The sequence below is a fragment of the Venturia canescens genome, chromosome 1 (genome assembly GCF_019457755.1).
Source record: "Venturia canescens isolate UGA chromosome 1, ASM1945775v1, whole genome shotgun sequence".
In the NCBI taxonomy this organism is placed as follows: Eukaryota; Metazoa; Arthropoda; class Insecta; order Hymenoptera; family Ichneumonidae; genus Venturia; species Venturia canescens.
The window spans coordinates 5,970,934-5,989,901 of record NC_057421.1 but is presented as its reverse complement, the minus strand read 5'-3'; the positions used below and the strand labels follow the sequence as shown (position 1 = coordinate 5,989,901).

Below are 18,968 nucleotides of genomic sequence, written 5' to 3'. Positions count from 1 at the left end.
AGGAAGAAAACGTGATCCTCCACCAGATGGGGTGATTGTGTTTAACCTAACTTTTTATTTTACGTCTGTATAATATTCTCAACATTTCATTGTTCAGGACAATTGTTCCAAGTATTGTTATCATGAATTATTCGATTCTTTGTATATTTTCTACATAAATGTTACAAGTATAATTTTGGGAAGAATAAACGTGAGATTTCTCATAGCTTAGTTACTTTTTTCGATCATCTCCACTGTGCCACTCCAATAGCAAAAAAAATAGTTACTTTAATGTACGTCATTTGTAGTTTTTTCTCGTCTATTGGAAAAAAAAAACATCAACTTTTAGTCATGTTTTGGAAAATGTTTGATTGTTTTCGAGGTGATTTTTGGTTACTGTGGAAAAAAAGCTCATTTTCTAATGAAAAAATTTCTTTAGACGAAATAATGAGGTTTTTTAACAACAATGCCATATTCTGCAACAGCGGGTGTAAGATCTTCCATAGTAAGAGTGTAACGACGATCCTTTCCCTTTCCTTTTGTATTTTGATTTGTCCCTCGTGTTTTACAGTGCTGTAAAGCATCGTTTGCTATCTCCGAAATAAACTTTTGTGCAGCCAAGGAAACCAAGCGAACACTGTAGAAAATATTCAGTACTTAATAATATTGTTATGATATAAACAGGCTTTTTATAATTTGTACTCATAGATCCTTACACTCTTGGATCCGTTGTATTGAATCCTGCTGTGTGTAAGTAATGTTCACTGATAGCATCGGGCACCTGAGTAAAGAACATAAGAACTTTGATACAGGAAAAATTTATTTTTCCTTGATTTCTAAAAACAATGACATTATAAGGACTTACAGTTGGGTTGTAATCTTCTAGTTGGAGAAGAAAATCTGCCAGTGGTTGACCAGCACTCTTTACTTCTTCATTTGGAGAAAATCCAGGGGGAGTTTCACGTCCGAAATTATCTGCCATTTCTGAAAATAACAATCATATTTTTATCTGTGGTGTAGGTTATTTACAATACATTAAATAAAATGTATTCTCAAAGTTAATTGTTTGTATTCATAAAGAAAACGTTCTGGTAAAAAAGAAAAAACAAAACAAAACAAAACAATGAGACGTCAACAATACAGAGTCAACATTATCAGGGCTTTGTTAGGTTATCAAGCATTATTCAAGGCTCTTACTCCGTAGTTTTCTTTTTTCAATCGTTCAAGTACGATCAGGTAATATTGTTACGCTGATTCAAGAAATATCCTCACTCAATAATACGTTTTTCGATACGGCGCAACTGGCACAACTCACGCCATATACCACACAAGACATAAAACACCAGTCAACTGATACAACTGATCGAGTATCAACGCTATCAACATGGAGAGCGGCGGGGGGAGGGGGGGGGGGGGATAGTGCTATACAAGTCAAAAGCAGGAGGATACCTGGTTTCAGATAGAATTTTTTTAATACTTTATTTGACAAACAAATTTTAGTCTTGACGTTAAGGTTTTTAAAAATGAATATTTTTGAAACTTATTAGCAGTTAATATAATGTTGTTATTTTTTGAGTGCTATTTTGACCCCCTAAACTAACTCCCTAAACAAAACCCCTATAAAAACTTGGAAACACAATGCAGATTTATGATTGTTCATTTTTCCAAAATGGATTGATTTTCTGGACAAACTTCAATTGATCAATTAGCTTTGATAAATTTGTCGGCCAAGTTCGCGGAGGTCAGGAGGAAAATTCTCTTCATATTTTGAACTACATATACATACCTTTGAGAATTTCAATATTTCAATTTCGATTTTCGAAAACGCCATGTGGTAGATGTGATAAGTTTTTTAAGTTTTTACTCAGTCGGTTTACCGGCTGTGCCGATAATGTCGACGCAACGATGAAGAAAGTGGCCCTTATAAATAAAAAATAAATATATACACGACGATCGAAAAAAGTAACTATTACGCGAATGAACGATGGATTGAATATCCGAAATTTTTCGGCGAATCGAGAGGTTTTTGAAGTATATTTTACGACGTTTATTCAATTTGATAGATCTTATGGATTATTGTGTGGCTGGTGCGGATTTTAATGACAATATTTCATAGCCTAGGCACATTACTAAAAAATGGAGCAAATTTTATGTGGGAAATTTGGGTGAGTAACGATTGTCGTGTCGTGTCTATTCAAATGTATATTCGATAAAAAACGACATTATTGTTATTTTAATTTTTTGTACCGGAGGGATTCATTAATTCGAAACTTAGTTTTATTCATCGTTCGTTGAGAAATTAAAAAAAAACTGTCGGCACCCCTCGTTGTAGAGGTTAGAAAAGTCGTGAAATTCAAAAGTGCCAGTAACCGATATGGGAAAAAGAATAAAAGGAAATTTTAATTTTTTATCAAATTTTTATTTCTACAGAAGTTCTTCCATTTCTCATGGAGTCTTATGAATTTTTTTACAGACACAGCATTCTGCTGTTATCCAAGACATCCCGCTATCCCGTCACAATTATCAATACTCGAAATTTGATGTCAGGTAGACTCGGCAGATATTGCAGGCCTATATTGGCCTCACCTCAGTCGAGACTCCTGATCAATCCTTATCGAAGCTATGGTATGCTAGTCGCTCGAGTTTTAAGGGGAGCATTGAAACTACGGTACATTGTACTTGGAGGAGCCGTCGGAGGTGGTGTAACAGCACAAAAAGTATGGCATTCTATTTCTAAATTTCCTTGGAAAATTTTGCCACCGTACGAATATCAAGAATTAATGTCGTTGCTTATTTTCACACAACAGTCATTTTCATTCTGCTTGGATGAATAATAAGAAAAAACTGCAACTCTGCTCTTTACGTTGTATCTTAGTTTTTAAAGAAAAATAGAGAAAAAAATCAAATTTGTGAGGAACAGTTTTTCAACATTCGCAAAACGTCCAACATCCAAAATATTCAGTACCTGTCAGTGTTGTTTTGGTTTCCTTATTTTCGAGTGATAATATTTTGGTTGTATGATAAAACATTAACATTCGTGGAATTATAAAATGACATCAAATGACAAAGGCTTTGATAAAATATCAACTCGCTTCATTATTCATCAGAAATATGAAGAATGGAAAGATGGTCTCCCGGATTTGGGTTGGATGGGAGACTACATGCCTACAGAGGAACAATGGCAAACATTTAGGAGTTCGATGTCCGTCTTCAAGGATTCTCTCGCAGACAAAGTTGGTAAAGTGGAGATAGGTAAAGAGAATTAAATCAGAAAATCCTAAACAATTATAATTGAAAAACAGTACAGGAAAAAATGCAGAAATTTGTCTTCTGCTTTGGAAAAACCAGCGATTGAACGGAATCCAGAATTATGATACTAAAATCAACTTATCGAATTCGCCTCCAAACTTTATCTTTTTTATGAATTAGCTTCTATACTACCACCAAAATCCTCCCTTTCAAACCAAAGTTGATACAATTTGAAAATGTATGATCGTCATTCCATTGATTTTTAAAAAGAATATATTTTAAAAATTTTTTTTGTTTGGAATTGCGAATGAAACGACTGATTAGATCCGCGTATCAAGGAACTGGGTGAGGCGAAGTATCAGCAGTACAGAGCATGGTTTCAGCAACGTTTGGACGATGCAATCAAGGCAGCGGAGAGTCGAAGAATCGAAGATGAAAATAACAATTCGTCCGAGAGTGAGTCATCATGTGACGAAAACCATACCGATGAACCCGAAGAGCTTTTCCCAAACCCTTTGAAGCTTCCAATTTTCTAATATTTCTAGAGAACAAAGAATCACACGCAGTCCAGTACACCACGATCCCATCATTCCCTTGTACGGAAGACTATCTGAAGAATTAAACGCTCTCAAAATATGCAAATCTGCGCAATTAACTCACGAACATTTGCACGAATGAGCATCCTCTCTTATGCATCTCTGTATAATTACTTTCATCGTCATCGATTGTTTCCATTGACAGTGAATTTTTTTTCGTTATTGTTGCAAACGCACATTATTTTCCCATAATGATTTGATTTGGTCTGTTCTGTTCAGGTATATTCGAAGCGCTCACAACCATAGCAAACCAAGTTTATTCAGGTGTGTAATTAACGAAAAAATCAAACGAAACCATTTTTCATTAAAGCTACAAGTCTGTCCATTCAGCATTAAACACACTTTTTCACTTTGCACGTCGATATTACGATTAAGAAGACGTGAATTCATTTGTTTATTTCTTAGAACGACTGTGGCGATTCTACAACCCTTCTTAGTGACACTGCAATTTTATGAAAGTCTTGAATACTGAATGGGACAGACCGTTTTTTCGCTTGTCTTTTTTCCATCATTGCTTTCATATGATTTTTCAATTTTGATTAAATATCATTGAAATGTTTTCACAACGGTGGATCCATCGCGAATATTTCTTGTTGCACAAATTTATTTAGCCATTTGTAGTTCTTTTTACTATCGAGAAGTCATTCATGGAAATGTTTCATTATTCATTCCATAGGCTTTTTTGTCCAATCTTTGAAACTGTTTACCAGCGTATTTTCTTTAACGGGAAACTTTTCTTTATTTCACAGGTGCGAAGAGTGAATTGTCCAAAAATTCCGTCGCCTTTGCTCGGCCCTTATTCAACGAGAACGCCGATACCGAACGCAAAAAATCACGTACGTTGAAGATTTACTTCCAACAATTTTAAATCCCTTTTTCCATCGTATGTTAACTACGAATATTTATTTTTTGTTATAGAAGCAGCACAGCAACGATTGGATTCGATGCAAGACGAGGTTATGCAAATACAATTAAAGTATCAACGTGAGCTCGAACGTTTGGAACGCGAAAATAAAGAATTGAGGAAACAAATGTTACTAAGAGGAAATCAGAAAATAAACAATCGTAAAATCAAGGTAAATTCATTGTTTTTCAGTACGAAGTTTACTTGAAAAATGGTCCACGTCTTGTGATTATTCATCAGAGGACATTTCGAACATAAATTCTGAAAGAAATCGATGAACTTTCCGAGATTAATTTACTTTTAGTCCAGAAAAATATTTCACAAAATATTCTTGTGTTGAATGAAAAATTGAAGGAGCCATGTATTATTAAAGTAACTTTGACTTTATTTTTTTAGAAATCTTTGATCGACATGTACAGCGATGTGTTGGACGAATTAAGCGACTACGATAGCGCGTATTCAACGGCGGATCACTTGCCCCGTGTCGTTGTCGTGGGAGATCAGAGTTCCGGGAAAACGTCCGTACTGGAAATGATAGCTCAAGCTAGGATATTTCCCAGGTACGAAGGCTAATTGCTGCAATTGAGTGGAATCCAATAATTTCATAACTTTTTTACGTTGATGCGTTTGTTGCAGGGGCGGCGGTGAAATGATGACAAGAGCTCCGGTAAAAGTGACGCTGAGCGAGGGCCCTTATCACATCGCTCAATTCAAAGACAGCTCAAGGGAATTCGATTTGACAAAAGAGTCGGAGTTAGCCGAGCTTCGACGAGAGGTTGAGTTCCGAATGAAAAACAGCGTAAAAAACGGGAAAACCGTGAGTCAGGATGTGATTTCAATGACGGTTAAGGGGCCAGGATTACAACGCATGGTTCTGGTCGATCTGCCTGGAATAATAAGCACGGTCACGGTCGATATGGCGGAAGATACTCGGGACGCGATAAAACAAATGACTCAACAATACATGAGCAATCCAAACGCGATAATTCTCTGTATACAAGATGGATCGGTGGACGCGGAGCGAAGTAACGTCACGGATTTGGTAGCGCAGATGGATCCGACTGGAAAGCGTACTATTTTTGTTCTCACGAAAGTCGACATGGCCGAAGAGAATCTCACGAACCCTGATCGCGTACGAAAAATTCTGTCAGGAAAGCTATTCCCGATGAAGGCGTTGGGATACTTCGCCGTGGTGACTGGACGCGGCAGAGCGGACGACAGTATCGACACGATCAAGGATTACGAGGAGAAATTCTTCAGAAACTCAAAATTGTTTAAGGACGGTCTGGTAATGTCGGGGCAGGTGACCACTCGAAATTTGAGTCTCGCGGTAGCCGAGTGCTTCTGGAAAATGGTACGAGAAACCGTGGAACAACAGGCGGACGCGTTCAAAGCAACGAGATTCAATTTGGAGACCGAGTGGAAAAACAATTTTCCGCGTTTGCGGGAACTCGACAGGGATGAACTTTTTGAAAAATCGCGGGTTGAGATACTCGACGAAATAGTTAACTTGTCGCAACTGTCACCCCGTCATTGGGAGGAAGTTTTGATGTCGAGAATATGGGAAAAAGTGAGCATGCACGTTTTCGAGAATATTTATTTGCCGGCTGCACAAACTGGCAATCCGAGCACGTTCAATACCACCGTTGACATCAAATTGAAACAATGGGCGGAACAGCAACTGCCGGCTAAGAGCGTCGAGAGTGGCTGGGAGTGTTTGAAACACGAGTTCGAAAATTTGATGAATCGGGCGAAGCAGAGTCCTGATCACGACGACATATTCGACAATTTGAAAAATTCCGTCGTCACTGAAGCGATGAAACGGCATTCTTGGGAAGAAAAAGCTTCGCAAATGCTCCGAGTTATACAACTCAACACTCTCGAAGATCGGAACGTCAATGACAAACGTGATTGGGACGAAGCTGTCAGATTTCTCGAGACTTCGGTGAAGGATAAACTCCAGAGCACCGAGCAAATACTCAAAGAAATGTTGGGGCCCTCGAGAAAAGAGCGATGGTTGTATTGGCACAGTCAAACGACGGAACAACAGCAAAGAACCTCCGTTAAGAATGAGCTCGATAAAATTCTCTATTCCGACAAAAAGCACACGCCAACATTGACCCAGGATGAATTGACGACCGTAAGAAAAAATCTGCAACGCAACGGTCTCGAGATCGACAACGAATTCATACGAGAAACGTGGCATCCGGTTTACCGAAGATTTTTCCTCCAGCAGAGTCTGTCCAGGGCTTACGACTGTAGAAAAGCATTTTTCATGTATCACAACGGTCACGAGAACGAGACCGAGTGCAACGATCTCGTTTTGTTTTGGCGTATACAACAAATGCTCAAAGTCACGTCAAAGGCGCTCCGTCAACAAATTATGAATCGCGAAGCACGCAGGCTCGACAAAGAAATCAAAGAAGTGTTGGAGGACTACAGTCAGGACAGTGAAATTAAGGAGAAATTACTAACCGGTCGACGCGTCACGTTGGCCGAAGAGTTGAAAAGAGTTCGACAAATACAGGAAAAACTTGAAGAGTTCATACAAGCGCTCAACAAGGAAAAGTGAGTTTGATGGAATAACCGAAAAGGGAGACGATTTGTAAGGAAATATTTAAATTCTGTCGTATGCCATAAACGTGTATAAATGCTGCGACCGAAAAAGAGCCCTGGTGGTTTCTTACGCACTTACGATTATTACGAAATCAGGATGAACAGGAAATCGTGACTCATCAGTCCTGCGAGACATCCGAGTTTAGTCGATTGAACAATTTTCTTAAGCAACTAAATCGTCAAGAGCCACACGCTCTTTTCAAGAACGAATAACAGTACGAGTCAGTATCTTGCTCCACGATATTTCGAGCTCGTTGATCGTGCAAACCAAGATTTTTCATCCCCCTCATACGACGAGAAAAAAGTGTAGTAAAGTATCTACGAATTCCCCGTCACTTTTGAGATGATTGGATGAACAGAGTACGATTTTTCATCGACGATAAGTATCGAAAAAGAAGGAGTCATGCCTCGAGTAGAAAAATGTGATGATCGAATTGTGAGTCTTTGCATCTCGCATGTACGCTCTAAGAAAAATAAACAATAGATGAATTTATCTCAATTTTTTTAAATAATTCATTTTTTCTATCGTTAGTAAATCAAAGCCGATGAAATGAGCATTTAAATATTATTTGCGCCGGAACAAATCGTCGAAACACCGAGAGTGAAATTGTTCGAGGAATTTTTTGAATGTGAATGAATAATCGGATTAGCGTAGATGCTGCTGAGAGCTTTACTTTTCGAATAATTATGATTATGTAAAAAAAGCCTGGCAACAAACTGAAATATATGAGTTGCAAATTTGTAATTTTTCATTGTTCAATTTTTTGACTTTATTCTGGATTATAACGCTCATTAAAAACACTGAAAATATTTATTTATTTATTGGATGAAATCGGTGAGACGGAGCCTGAGCGGATTGGCTGACTGAATGAGTGCAAAAAAACTCGAATTTTTCATTTTCACGAGCCGCGATGTTACAAAAACTGTGAAACTCAAAATTCAATATTTTTTCTATTAGATTTCTGGCTTTAATAAATTATTGAAATTCGAGGATTGTTACACTTTGTTGATCAGAGTCGCTTTGCCGCTATTATTATTCAAACGTCCGAATCATTTCCCGCGTCCACTATGCGGTGCTGAATACCTCCGCGTGCGCATGCGATTTCGTGCGGTGTTTCGTTGGCCCCGTTCCTCGTGTTCCTCAACGGAGTTCTGTGTTCCAAAATTAGTAAATAAAGATGGCGGCAAAGTACGAGCCGTGTGCCGTATCGGTGCTCGAAAGATGTTTCAAAAAATGAGACGAAAGCCGCGAAAGCAAGTAAGAAATGTCCAATAAATCGGTTAAAATTTGACAGACGTTTGAGTAGATTAGTGAAAAACTAAGTGTCAACGGAGAACAATATAAAAAAAAAGTATTCAAAAATATCCGGTGTAAATATAGTGTTGTTCGTTACATCGTTAAATAAAATAATAATTATTATACGCATACGAGATAATTATCGTAAAAGAGCGGTGTACCATCTTCTACTGCGGAGCGAAAAAGAGGATAATTTTGCTCCAGAGTTCACGGTAAGATATATATAATTTTCGTCGTTCTATTTATAGAAGGGCTCTCGAAGATAGCGAAAAATCTCTCTGGTTTCTCCGCTTTACCGATTTATTGTTTGTTCTTTCACGACGAACTGTACGTCAAATTCTTATTATTTAAACTGGAAAAGTCCCGTCTTAAAATCACTCGTACAATGAGTAATAAGGAGGAAAAAATGTATCATTTTTTCGGGAAACTATTCCCTGTCGAGTAGGCGGTCAAACGCCCGAATTGCCCAATATCAAATCCGAGCTGAGCTCGAAGAAAGTAATATGCATTACACATCTCCATGCCTCCGTGCGTGTTTCTCGCCCACGCAAATTAAAACTTATTCACCACGCTCACGAATAACTCGAAGATCAGCGTTTTTGGAAATTTTCAAGACATTCAAATGACAAGCTGAATAATCAAATTGTCATGCTATTCTGCTATTAGCCCAAAGGACTTGGTTTAATGTATTTAAACATCCGAGTGAATGCTATTTTTGTACTTTGAAACCTACATACCAATTCGTTGCTCTTTCGTATAGCAAGACTGCTTTTTGTCGTCATACCATTCTCTAGGACTCAAACTGACACGTTTTATTTAGCTCGATTGACAGTACCATTCTTATTCTTGCTCTCCATACTTTGATTCTCTATTTGTCGTCTTATCGCTCAATGAGTCTATGAAAAAGCAAACTTTTTCAAACTTATGAATTATTATTGATACGAGGTTGAATTGAAGTTAATGTGACAAGCGATCTTTGCCGTATGATAAGTTTCATGCGATAGTAATATAGTGAAAAAGAATCTGAGGAGAATTCCATCCGCCGTTGTTAGAGAAAATTGTAATTAATCATTGTAGATTAATCGGAATGAGAATGAAGTTTCGAGTCATATTTCAGTGCTGTAGCAAACGAATGATTCTTTAAATAGTCCGTCTGACATGGATCATCGCTCAAAGGAATGTTACAAAAATGATCATTCTTGAGAAAGATTGAACAAGAGAAAGGCTATACAAATTTTCTAAGTTTTTTCATGAGAAGAGGGTTGTTTAGTGAATATTACACAAAAAAATTAGATACAAAGTACTGTCAAATGAAAAAGAAGAGAAGATAAAGAATATTTTAATCAACTTTCAGTCACTCGAGTCTGTTGCAAGACCATGATTCCCCAAGGGGATTAAAAAAGTAAAACTATTATGAATGAGAAAAAGTTCCAGAATAAAATTTAAAATGAGACAGAAGCGACTGAAGAAATTGAAGCGACAACAGGAAAAAAGAATTCAAATCTGCTTCAGAGTAACTAAGTAAAAATAATTAATGCTAGAAAATGGAAACAAGTGTGTTTAAAATTGTCGCTGAGATTATTGATCTTTTATCACAAATGAATATTTTCTTGATTATTGTAGACGAATACTTATGGATGTAAAAAATAAAGTCCTTTCATTGAATTTTCACTTGCATTTTTACAATTTTATGTGGAAGAAATCGTGCATATAAACCCGTTATGTATGACGTCACATCGTCGTTAGTCACACAGCCGTCACAGTATATAGCTAGGAATGGTCGCGAAGAGAGTGAACGGACCTTCTTGAGAGTGGTGAGCGCGAGAAAAAAAGAGAGTTCTTGCACAAACGTGCTGACGATCGCGATACAACGAGAGCTCTGGAGATGTAACGCCTACGAGAAGAGCACGAAAATCTTTGCTGAGCTGTTGCTCCCTCGAAAAGACGAGATGGCTTGCTTTTTGAAGCGTTCGCCTTTCGTGGAATCGATCTCGGTGTATCCGGTGTTAAATATTTGGGTAAACACACTGGGAGGAGCAGGATTTAGTGTGAAATCTATTATAACCTCAATTTCCTCGACAATGAGAATAAACGATCCTCGATTATAAACTAATCCTCTTTAACGCGATGAAGCGGATTCGTTTTTATTGTGTATTCAATTCAAAGATCAAATTTATGTCGATTATCGAGTTTATACGCCGCCAGTGTTCACAGTGTTGGAATAAAATATTAGCACAGTAAAGTGGTATTCAAGCGCGTAATTTGCGACATTCACCTTGATCTTTCGGCAGGATTCTTCGCACGAATGCTCTCGACAATGTTTTTTATGTACTTCCGGGCAATATAAATTCTTGGCTCGAAATTTCCCGGTCGCTTGAAAAAGCCGAGGAAAGTTTATCGGGTTTTGAAATAGACAAGAAAAAAACGTTTGCGAGCGATGGAAAATGAAGTGCGTAAAGGCTTTTTCATTCTATTAAAAATCATGAGAATCGCGTGAGAGTTGGCACTATTAATGTTGTACGTAATAACTCGTAACAGCTGCGAGAGAGTGTGAGTAGTAAAGTCCTACGTCAGATCAGCCGCGCTCAGCGTTTCGAATACATGTACGCCGTGGGTGGTCAAACTCGATAACTGCCAATAATAACAATAATGAAAACAAATAATAATAATAATAATAATAACAATAGTAAGTAGAACGAGAGAGGAGTCTTTGAATTGTATGAATTACGAATAACGCTTCGTACGAGTCGACAATTTTTCATCGGAAAAGTCTCATAAAACTTCTCTCGAATTTTATTGCGAGTTATTCCGCAGAGAAACGTTCACGAATGATAATAATCACAATACCAACCATTTTGTCACAAAGGAAGCGATAAAATATCGATTCGTCGAAAATATATTTCACTCTATTTCTTCTCATTACCCACATTAATTTTTCATGCAATTTTTTTGTACGGCTCAGTGCGAGTGCTCGATAAATATACCCGTTTGCACTCGACTCCCCAATTGCTGTCTCGAGTCGCGCGCGCTCTGTTTTCCGTTATTCATTGTCCTTCCTAATCCGCCATTTTTCATGTTTTCATCCGTTCGTTACTGGGCTCTCTTCGTTCCGTATTTTTAACGGTTAAAATTAAAATTTGAAAAAGCTGTTTTCTGACATTGCGCAGTTCATCGTACGTTATAAAATTTTTGTTTCTATTCTTCATTTTTGCAGTAATTTAATTTTTCAAGCAACGATAATGAATTTGGAGCTTCTCGACGACCATAGTGTATTATATCCGCAACGAAATCACGTTCAGTCTCTCTTTACGTTCCTTAACTCTCGCTAAAAATACCGAACGAGAACCGATCAAGTATCGAGAACGGCGGTGCTACGGTCGGGCTTTTTCGTCGTGTCTTTGCATATGTGTATAAAACGATGCAACACGTGCGCTGCATCCTCCTTTGCAGCTTACACATTTCCGAGAGGGAGAGAGGACGCGCTACTGCGGCTAACAAGGAGCCGTGAAAATAAAGTAAAAAATCATAATAATAATGAAAAAAAAAACGAAGCAACAACAAAGTTTAACTTTTATCGACAATAAATACGGACCAGTTCCCGCTGAAGTACGAGCAAGGCCTTTACGACATCCGGCATTTCTTTAACGAGATTTGTAACCCCCCTCATTTTATTTCACCGAAAAAGACAACTTTTGTTGGTCATTAAAACATTCAACTCCTTCATGTTTCGCCACGTCGCCACACTTTTTTTTAACTTAAACATTATTTTTTTTCTTGTTTCTCATAGTTTTTCGCCATATTTTACCAGCCCACCGATCCTTTAACCTCACTTTCCCTCCACTTTCCACTTCACTGTTCCAGTTCCTAAGTGGCGCCCTCCCCCCCCCCCCCCCCTCTTTTCCTCTTTTACGTTAGCGTTTCGTGTAGTTTTCTTTTTTCGCGCTTTCGTGTACCGCATTTGCACGAGGATCACGGGAAACTTTGCAAAACTTTGCGGATACCGGCGTCTGTATTTTTTACCGAGTTTCGGCCGGTTCGGCTTTCAGAAACTCAGAAAACTCAGGCTCGAAGAATGATGTCGATTTGGAAGCAGTTTCGAAATGAACGCGCACGAAGTTTCGGAACGCTCCCGAGCGATCTGACGGGCTTCAACGTCGCGCAGCCTATAGCTATGTTGACTTCGAACCGGTCACCTTGAAATTGGGAGGCAGCGTTCATGGGATTCTTGGAAATAATGTCGATTCCCAATAATGCTTGTCGTTGATTCTGACGAGTGTGTTTAACCTCACAAAACGCCTAATCGGAATTATTTCGTTCGCGTTTTATTCAAGGAATTTATTCTTGCAATTCTCCAGTGTTTTTTTTTTTTTTTTTTTCAAGTCATTAAAATTTTTTCCGCCTCGCCTTGAATATTTTCGATTAATATTCAGCGCATGTGAATCTGAAAAAAATCGTGGAAAGTTTTTTCTTTCGAATTCTCCTGCGAACGTGAGACTCAACTTTTGTTTAGATCGAAGCGACCGATCGACAGAATCGAATTGGCCGAGGTGTGAATTGGTTTTTCGCGGAGTTCTTCGCACAACGCAGGTACGTGAAAGCGTGCATTTTGGCAGGCGTGTCCGACGCGTATTGTAATCTCTCGGGGATGCATAGAAAATCTTGAATGGATAGCCGAAAAGAGCGAGCGAGAGAGGAAGTGGAGGTGTAACAGGGCGATTGCCTCGAGAAGCGGCGTGTGCTCGTCGTCGTTGAATCATCCGGCTTATAATACGCCCCATCGATACAGTGCACATTTTATGTATCGCGAGATATCACCGTCTTTATTTTAATAATAATCCCACGAGTTCAATGAGCTGTTTTCGATATAAATCATTTTTCTTTCGCACAAAATTCGTTCTCGCTGCTTTTTTAGCACTTTAACGAGATTATTGGTTTAGCGGATCGTGCTTTCTCGTGAAAAATGTGCAGACTGCCACGCATGCTCCCGCATCGGTGCGCAACCCCCGCAGATTAATTCCCACCGATGAAAAGTCGTTTCGAGCAATTCGAGGCTCGAAATCATTTGCGGTGCAAAACGGGGCACTTGAAAAATTACAGAACCGTTTTTTTTTTCATTCTTCCAATGTTTTTTCTTATTTCCCAATTCTTTTTTAAAATAACTTTTTTAATCCCTTGATACTTTTAACGTAGCAAAAGAAAAACGAATTTCCCAATTTTTTTAGGCTGTCTACTCGTCCGGATATTTATCGAAAATGAGGCCATATTTTTTCTGTTTATACTTTCTTTTAATATAACGGTATAAAATGTACATATCCGGACGAATAATTACAAGTGATTCGTTCGGATATGGAATACATAATGGTACAATATATCCGGACGAATAATCGTACGGTATTCATCCGAATATCTCGATTTTGCTCGCTTTCGTACACATCCGAATGAGTAATCATACGTAAATCGTTCCGATATTCAATAATACATAATGGTATTGTGTCTTTCTGTGCAGAATCGTTGGGCGAGTTCGAAACGTATATTTTCTTTGGAGTAAACTTTGTGTCTCTTGAACGTGCGACGAAATAATTGTGTTAAAAAATTATAGCGAAATAAACGAAAATTTGATGAAGTGATGATTCATTTAAAATTTTAATAGCCGTTCTCGGGGGGCTCGGCCCCCTGCGACCACCGTCGCCCGCCTTCAAATCGCTTACGGGTGTTTAGCATCAAACGTAGTATGGGGGTGGACGTAGCTCAAGACAGATTTCGATAAAACGTACTCGCGCTCAGTCGTTCCCACGACAATGTATCATCGCGCCAAAACTTACTGCTTCCAATGAAATTGCTTGTACGCATCTGGACGAATACCGTTACAATTATTCGTCCGGATATGTACTGCACACCGGTATCGTCATTTATCCGGATGAATACGCACGGTTAATTAATCCGGATATTAAACGAATAAAAGAAAGTATCTGTAACGTAGGTATAACCAGATACAATATGCTATACGCTTTCCGGACGAATAACCGTCGCGTATTCGTCCGTACTCCGGACGAGTAGCCACTCCGATTTTTTTAAGGAGGGTGGCTAGCGACGATAAAATGTTGCCATGCTAAACCATGTTAAATTCATTAAAAATTTCAAAATGATAAGAATTCAATAAAATTTGGTCAACATATTCTTTAGTGGCAAATTTGACAATACAAATTTTTAAAGATTTTTCTTCTGTACAGTTATCGAGTAATTGATCACTAAAGTTCAAGTGTATAAGCATAGCGTTTCCATACATATAGGTATACATTCCGGGCATAAGAAATCTGCTTTAATGCGTAATTACTCGATGACTAAGCAGAAGAAAATTTTGAAAAAAATGGTGTCTTCGCACTTGATGTTGAAGAACATTGTCACCAAATTTGATCAATTTCTAATAATTTTGACGAATGTAGCCACCCTCCTTAAGCGTGCCACGTTATCGTCAATTCTTCCAGTTTTTCATACATTTTTCCAAAAAGGAATTATTCGAAATTTCTCCTTTCTGTATTCAAGGTGTCTAACGACCTGAAAAGTCATGAAAATTCTTAAATGTCGTGAAATTACACTCGGGCCTGAAAAAATCATTAAATGTCATGAAAAATGACCAAACAACCTGATTTTTTAAGATCTCTGCAACGCTCATTGTCATTGTCGATTTATTGGTTTTCTTCAACATGATTTCAAAATTCGCGGGGTGGCGACAATGTCTGGTTCGTCAATACTCATCATCGATATAAAAACGAATATCGAATGAATAGTTTGTAAGAAAAAAAGATTCTTTATTTCAAAATAAAATATCATTTCTTTGTTATTTTTATTGAATTTTTTTATAATTAAAAGATGAATAAAAAGTATCAGAACCATAAGAAGAGTCATGAAAAATTCCTGTTCCTTGACTTAAAAAGCCTTAAAAGTCATGAAATTTCTGTTCTGGTCAAAATTAGACACCCTGGTATTCTTTCCAATTGTCTTTTTTTCCGTTTTTTTATTCACACTTTTATATAACGGAGTGAAAAAAATATTCACCAATTTTCATATCTTACTAAAAACGAAAAAAAAATTGAATTCTCCGGAACTTTAGTGATTGAATATTTGACCGCTTCTTTCACGAAGCACTCGAAGCCCATTGGATTGGAATCGCACTAAAAAGAACGTACAAATTTTTCAAAATTGTTTTATTTTGGCAAAAATTGTTCTTCTCGAAAAAATACAAAAAAATTCAGCCCATTTCTCGACGTTTGCGAGTGAGAAATCGACGAAGCTTTTAAAACTTAAAAAAGTACAGTATTCTTTCAAACATTCGCTCCCCTTGCCCCCGTCTCGCTCGTTTACACTCCGACGAAACAGTGAACCGGGAATCGGTTCTAACGGGCGGAGAAGAGCGCCGTGTCAGGAACTGGCGCCTCGTCGAATCGTCACGGTCGACGCAGGTCGGAAAGGAGGAAGAAAAAAGCCCCTTAAGAGCGCGCTGGACTTTGCTTCGTCGCCGCCTCCGGGGCGATATGCGAGACGATGAAACGAAATCGATATCAACGAAACTGTACATGTGTGCGAAATGCGGCGCGGGGATGGGGCAGCAGGAATCGGAGCACGTGGGGAGAGGCCTTAAAACGGCACGGATGACAGACCGCGTTCGCAGTCTCTTTCCTCTCCACTCGCCGCTTAATTAATTCGTTAAAAGAATCAGCGTTTTTGCAAACTGCAAAAAACCGCTCGGGATTGGCCGCCGGATCGATTTCCAGCTCCAGGAATAATCGACCCTTCGAATTTTCAAGCACGAAGAAAAAACGCGCTTTTCTATCGCGCGTCGGAGCAAACGGGGGGAAACTTGTTCGAAGGTGCTCGATTGCACGCACGAATACGGAGAGGAACACCCGGAACGACGAAAAACATTGAGGAAGAGCGGATGAAGCGAGAAAATGAAGCAGAGCCGTGAACAGGCTCGAGTAAGCGAGCGCCTGAATGCAACGGACTCTGAAATATGCAGACAGCATCGCACTGTGTCCACAAACGACGATATTCCTGAACGACTGTGCTCAGAGCTTCGCAATTTTTTTTTCATCATTTTTCTCTTTCAGCTCCGCCGGGACTCTCGTTGAAGAGAGCTCAGGCTGTGACGAGCCTTCTTTTCATTTCGCTGCGAAAACTCACGAGCCGCGCGAGCTTCGTTGCTCCGAATAATTCTTTAGCAGTGCAAACGAATTTTTCGAGTGAGACAAAAGTCTCGATCCGTGCGACAAAATGATTTTCTACTTTTGCATCTCAAAACATAGTCGAAACGATGATGACGGTTCGAGACCTGAAAACTGTGAAATCCTAAAGAAAAATTTTCTTCATCCAAATTCCGTTTCCCTCAACCTCCATATTCAGTCCAATTTCGGCAAACAAATATTCTTTATACTGGACAAAATTATCAGTAAATGCTGCATCAATTTATTCCTCGAGCCAACACAGCTTTAGTGCCTCAAAACGAATTCGTTTTCAGCCAAAAAAATAGAGAAACGAGCTCATCGATTTATTCGTCAGACCGATCACCTTGCAGGCAATTCGAAGACTGGGATTCGAACGAATTTTTATCGAAGCTGCTGAAAAGTTCACCGGTCAACCATGCCAGTTATTACGCACCACCATCATTCGCTTTCGGGAATTCAAAGTCATTGTGGCCATGAGCGATGCGTTAATTTCTGTACTTTTCGACTGTCAATATTTCAAGAGTCGATGAGGGGTCTGGAAATTTCAGAGGCTCAGAAATCTTGGATTGTAAGACATAAAGAAATGAGAGTGCTGTCTAAAAACAGCCCTCGCGTTCGTACCTCCTTAACGAGCTCCCGAACGTCGAAACGTTTGACAACACTTAGTTGAATAAACTCAGTCATTTGTCATTGAACCGAAAATGAACGTGCCAAAGTACAAGTGAAATGGATTCAGCGTGATATGGAACGACGATGATTTCAGGTGCGAAAAAACTCATGAAGGAGAAGGAAATTTTCTTGGGATCGACGAATGGGATAAAGTTTGTTTAATTTTGCATGGATTTCCCTTATTTACCGAGTGTACAATGCACGTCTCATTTATAACAGTCGAGAGATGTCGCCCCGTGAAATAATTGCACTCTTAAAAGTGATTTACGAGCTGAAAGTGAAGCCCGGGGATATTCGTAACTCTTGCTCGAAATGTTTACACGGCGTTGATACTCGAAACCGGGAGTAATTCACGAGGAGGATCGCGCTTAATCTTGAACGTCAGGAAGTTTTGCCTATCGGTGGGCATTAAGGGACGAGAATCTCGGCTGGAAAGCTTTCCACGAGCGATAACTCGTGGAAAGCAGCCATTAATACGTTGCAGGATGTTGAATAAGCTTCGCCTGGTTGCTCCCAAAAAAGCCTGCGAACCGAAAGTCTTTAGATTAGAAAAAGGGAAGGATGGAGCAAAATGCCACGACGCTGAGGTTTGCAACGTTCGAGTCCAACGAAATGGAGGAAAAAATATTTGCGATTCACCAATTTTTTATTCTACGAAGTATCGGTGCAGGTTGGAAAACTACGAATTGCAAATTCGAGAGTAAACGAAATTGGAGAATTACTGGAATTGTTGGAGGCTTTTTTAAAATGATTTCGTTCGACTCGAACGTCGCAAACTTCAGCGACATAAAAAACCTCTCGCAGCGTTCGTTCTGTCGATTCATTTACCGGATTATAATCACAGTCAACGATGAAAATTTTACGACCCACTTTTACCATTCTTTGCAAAGGTCATCATTCCCGAATCAACTCAATCGCGACACACGATCACGCCATTTTTCGAAAAGCTTCATCCTTCTCTCAGACCTTTTTCGTCTCCTTTTTTAAACTGAGAAAAAAAATGTGCTCACTGAACTCGATCCATTTTGATTGATGGAAATTTGGGGGATTCGAATAATTTTTTGCTCGTTATCAAACCTTAAAGATAGTTCATGCAGGCGTCGTTCGAGACGATTGTCTTACCAGTAATAAAAATATATTAAATATTAAACGAAATTGGCAAAATGAGCACTCGTGAACTCACATTTGCTTATTTCAGCATTTTGTTTCTTCTTGACTTGGCCCATTCCTGTCACAGTCTTCTGTCTTTTTATTAACACTTTTTTCTTCATCCATTTCCCTTTGTGTTTTACTTTTGCCCTCTCTAAAGCGATTTTTTACGTAAAAGACTACACTATTTTAATCAGGGACGAATGAAATTTGGGGTTCGGTCAGTGATGGATTCCCGATTAATTAACGGCTTGTAATTTCATTCGCAAAAAGATGAGTAGAAAAAA

General features: G+C 38.8%; 3 protein-coding genes across 9 annotated transcripts in view; 2 read left to right on the top strand and 1 right to left on the bottom strand.

Annotated features, from left to right (window-relative positions):
• Positions 1-35: 35 nt before the first annotated feature.
• On the bottom strand, positions 36-1,362 carry LOC122413779 (transcription initiation factor TFIID subunit 10-like). The gene is made up of 4 exons (XM_043424373.1): positions 1,177-1,362; positions 845-963; positions 696-760; positions 36-616 (listed from the first exon to the last, which is right to left on the bottom strand). Exons 2-4 carry the CDS (start codon positions 959-961, stop codon positions 415-417), a joined length of 384 nt encoding a protein of 127 aa, XP_043280308.1. The 5' UTR covers positions 962-963; positions 1,177-1,362; the 3' UTR covers positions 36-414.
• A 50-nt stretch (positions 1,363-1,412) lies between these two features.
• On the top strand, positions 1,413-7,843 carry Opa1 (Opa1 mitochondrial dynamin like GTPase). Of its 4 annotated transcripts, none has more exons than XM_043424151.1 (10): positions 1,413-1,431; positions 2,043-2,144; positions 2,453-2,696; positions 3,087-3,231; positions 3,553-3,684; positions 4,044-4,088; positions 4,574-4,660; positions 4,743-4,900; positions 5,125-5,288; positions 5,365-7,843. In XM_043424151.1, the coding sequence occupies exons 2-10, from the start codon at positions 2,116-2,118 to the stop codon at positions 7,298-7,300; spliced, it is 2,940 nt and encodes a 979-aa protein (XP_043280086.1). In that variant the 5' UTR covers positions 1,413-1,431; positions 2,043-2,115; the 3' UTR covers positions 7,301-7,843. The 4 variants fall into 4 exon arrangements, with proteins under 4 accessions (XP_043280086.1, XP_043280068.1, XP_043280077.1 ...); XM_043424133.1 differs by lacking the exon at positions 1,413-1,431 and adding an exon at positions 1,477-1,492 and having other exon boundaries at positions 1,818-2,144; XM_043424142.1 differs by lacking the exon at positions 1,413-1,431 and adding an exon at positions 1,562-1,941.
• Positions 7,844-8,202: 359 nt separating this feature from the next.
• The window catches only part of Nuak1 (Nuak family kinase 1), a 35,420-nt gene continuing 24,654 nt past the window's right edge, over positions 8,203-18,968 (top strand). For all 4 annotated transcript variants that reach the window (XR_006261587.1, XM_043424061.1, XM_043424047.1 and 1 more), the window contains exon 1: positions 8,203-8,853. The gene's annotated coding sequence lies outside the window, so the exon portion shown is untranslated. The remainder of the gene's footprint in view (positions 8,854-18,968) is intronic.